Consider the following 3,758-nt stretch of genomic DNA (forward strand, 5'->3'; position numbering starts at 1 on the left):
GTTCGAGTGTGTCGCCCAGGCTGGAGGAAATGGGCACGCTCACGTCCACCGCAGCCTAAACCTCCTGCCTCAGCCTCCCGAGTAGCTGGAACTACAGGTGCACGCCACCACGCCCGGCTAATTTTTTGATTTTTTTGTAGAGATGAGGTCTTGCCATGTTGCCCAGGGTGGCCTCGAACTCGTGGGCTCAGGCAATCCTCTCGCCTCAGCCTCCCACAGTGCTGGGATGACAAGTGTGAGCCACTGCACCCGGCCAGGTTTTGGTTTTTTTGAGACAGGATCCTACTCTGTTGCCCAGACTGGAGTGCAGTGGCTCATCAGGACTCACCACAGCCTCAATGTCCTGGACTCAGGTGATCCTCTCACGTAGCTGGGATTACAGGCACATGCTACCATGCCCGCCTAATTTTTTGATTTATTGTAGAGACGAGGTCTTGACATGTTGCCCAGGGTGGTCTCGAACCCGTGGCTCAGGCAGTCCTCTCACCTCGGCCTCCCAAAGTGCTGGGATGATAGGTGTGGGCCACTGCACCCAGCTCGAAACTCCCTTCCTAAACTTACACTCCTCAGCGCTGGCTCTGTGCTGTGTGTAATGAGAGTATGTGGACGCTGGGGGAAGCCTTCCTTCCCTCCAGGACAGCCGGGATGGCTGCATGGAGGAGGTGGCGCCTAGGCAAAGCCAGCAGGAAAGAGGGGTGGTGCAGGTGGATCAGCGTGGGAGGAGGTGGCGGGGAGGTTTGGCACAGCCTGGCTTGTTTCCGAAGGCCTGGAACGTTCGGAGCTGAATTGCACACTTTCCACGCGTTAATTTCTTTAAGCCTCTTGTCAGTGCTGCAGAGGGGGTCACTGGCCCTCTCATCTGCCCTCTAAGGAAACTGAGGCAGAGAAGGGTTGAGCAGCTTGCCCGGGTTAACACTGTAAGTCTCGATTTCCATCAGGCAGCCCAGTTCCAGCGCCCGCACTGGACCGTTCCCGGACAAGATTGATTATGTGGGAGGCTTTTGATCGTGACCGTGAAGAGCTTTTGCAGCCATATTGGTCTTGTCAGGATCCCAGCTGCTTCGTCTATGGCTGTGTGACTTTGTGGGTTCTGGCTCCACGCCTTGCGGGCATTATCTGTAAAAATGGGAGGTTCCTGACCAGGCGTGGTGACTCACGCCTGTCATCTCAGCACTTTGGGAGGCCGAGGCGAGAGGATTGCCTGAGCCCACTGGTTCAAGACCAGCCCGGGCAACTTGGCGAGACTTCATCTCTATAATAAATTAAAATAATAATAATAATAATTAGCCAGGCATGGTGGTGTTGCACCTGTAGTTCTAGCTACTTGGAAGGCTGAGGCAAAAGGATCGCCTGAGCCCAGCAGGTCAAGGCTGCAGTGGCCAGGAGCGAGCTATTGCACTCCAGCCTGGATGACAGAGTGAGGCTCTGACTCCAAAAAAAAAAAAAATTTGTGTGTATAAGGAGAGCACGGTGGCGCAAGCCTGTCATCCCAGCACTTTGGGAGGTGGAGACAAGAGGCTTGCCTGAGCCCAGGGGTTTGAGACCAGCCTGAGCAGCGTGGCGAAACCTTGTCTCTACAGTAAATCAAATAATTAGCCAGGCGTGGTGGCACGGACCTTGAAGGCTGGGGCGGGAGGATCACCTGAGCCCAGCAGGTCGAGGCTGCAATGGCTGTGAGTGTGCCCCTGCATTCCAGCCTGGGCGTCAGAGAGTACGACTCAAAAAAAAAAAATAAAGTAAAATAAAAAGAGGCTCCTCCCACCCCCATCGGACAGGCTTGTCCCGGAACGAGACAATCCTCTCTTGGTCAAGTACTCAGCGCAGTACCAAGTGCACAGTAAGCACCCGCGGTGGTGGCTCTTTGGGACATTGGTGACAGGATAGGCAGGGTCCAGGCTGAGAAGGGCTTTGCTGTTTCATGTGGGGAGGGCGGCTGGCAGGCGAGGCAGGCAAGCGGATTTGCCTTTTAGGAGGCTGGCTTGGCTGCTCTTGCTGGTGCTTGGAAGCTTGGACAGGTGGAGGCCAGAGGCGAGGAATTAGGAGGCTATGCGTAGTCCAGGAAGATGATGAGGTGGTCTTGAACCAGGGCGGTGGCCGCCAGGGTGAGAGGCCAAGAGGAAGTCGGAGTAGAAATGGGTGGGTCCCGGCTGGGCTCGGTGGCTCAGCCTGTAATCCCAGCGCTTTGGGAGGCCAAGGTGAGTGGATTGCCTGAGCCCGCGGGTTCGAGACCCACCTGGGCAGGCGAGACCTCATCTCTACAATAAATCAAAAATTAGCCGGGCGTGGTAGTGAGTGCCTGTAATTCGGCTACTAGGAAGACTGAGGCGGAAGGATCACTGGAGCCCAGCGGGTCGAGGCTGCGGTGGCCGGGAGCGGCCACTGCACTCCAGTCTGGGCGACAGAGTGAGACTCCAACTCAGAAAAAAAAGAAAGAAAGAAAGAAAGAAATGGGTGGGTCCCAATGGACCTGGGGACAGGTGGGAGTCGGGATGTGGGGAGGGAGAATCGGGAGGGCAAAGTGACAGAGGGGCTGTCCTGGGTGGCTGGGAGGAGGGTCCTGGCATTAACTGCCCCCGGGGGCAAGGGGAAGCTGCTTTTGGAGTGGGCAGATTCAGAGTCTGTTGGGGCTGACTTAGCACATGTGTACAGATTTTTTTTTTTGAGTCGGGATCTCACTCTGTTGCCCAGGCTGGAGTACAGTGGCACGAACACAGCCACTGCAGCCTCGACCTTCTGGGATCAGGTAATCCTTCCATCTCGGCCTCCTGAGTAGCTGGGACTACAGGCGCACGCCACCACACCTGGCTAATTTTTTTTTATTTTTTGTAGAGACAAGATCTCGCTATGCTGCCCAGGCTGGTCTCAAACTCCTGGCCTCAAGTGATCCTCCCACCTCGGCCTCCCAAAGTGCCAGGCTTACAGGCGTGTACCACCGTGCCCGGCCTGTGCACAAATCTTTATCCGTTTTTTTCCTTCCCGTGTACCTTTTGGCCTGGGGGGAGGTGGACGCTGGTCAAGGTGCCGTCCTAAGGCCTCAATGCTGGTGTCCCCAGGTCCTGGCAGGAGAGCATCTCTCTGAAGGAGCTGCAGAGCCGAGGCGTGTGCTTGCTGAGACTGCAGGTGTCTAGCCAGCGCACTGGGCTACACGGACGGCTGCTGGTCACCTTCGAGCCCCGGAGAGGCGGGTCCGCGGCGGCGCTTCCCAGCAGCAGTTTCACTTCGGGTGTGTGTGTGTGTGTGTGTGTGTGTGTGTGTGTGTGTGTGTGTGTGTGTCCCAGAGTTTGGCCGGCGTTCCAACCCTAGCTCGTGCACTCGCAGAGACTGGGTGATGATGGCCCTTGATGAGAAGGCCAACACTTATGTGGCCTTTTGATCAAAATGGCAGCTGCTGGCCTCGCCTGGTCATTGGCCGCCTAAAATGTGGCCCATGGTTGTTGCCAGTACAAAATACACACTGGAATTTGAAGATTTAGTTCGAAAACAATTAGGAATATCTCAAGAGCCGTGTTTTGAAAAAATGAGTATATGTCGAAACAATACTTTTTGTATATTCGATAAAACAAAATGTTGTTGTTATATTATTTTTTGAGTAGGCGTCTCACTGTCGCCCAGGCTGGAGGGCAGTGGCACGCTCATGGCCACCACAGCCTCAACCTGCTGGGCTCAGGCGATCCTTTTGCCTCAACCTTCTAAATAGCTGGAATCACAGGCGCATGCTGTCACACCCAGCTAATTTTTTTTTTTTTTTTTTTTTTTTT

The 3,758-nt window shown here is 54.9% G+C and overlaps 1 protein-coding gene across 1 annotated transcript in view; it reads left to right on the plus strand.

The window, feature by feature from the left end:
• Positions 1–3,758, plus strand: part of IGHMBP2 (immunoglobulin mu binding protein 2) — a gene marked incomplete at its 3' end in the record, with an annotated part of 22,026 nt that overhangs the window by 492 nt on the left and 17,776 nt on the right. The window contains exon 2 of the mRNA XM_021708084.1: positions 3,054–3,223. Coding sequence (XP_021563759.1) covers positions 3,054–3,223 — 170 coding nt within the window. The remainder of the gene's footprint in view (positions 1–3,053; positions 3,224–3,758) is intronic.

This window comes from Carlito syrichta, unplaced genomic scaffold (assembly GCF_000164805.1).
Source record: "Carlito syrichta isolate Samal-C Ts95f unplaced genomic scaffold, Tarsius_syrichta-2.0.1 Scaffold56418, whole genome shotgun sequence".
NCBI lineage: Eukaryota > Metazoa > Chordata > Mammalia > Primates > Tarsiidae > Carlito > Carlito syrichta.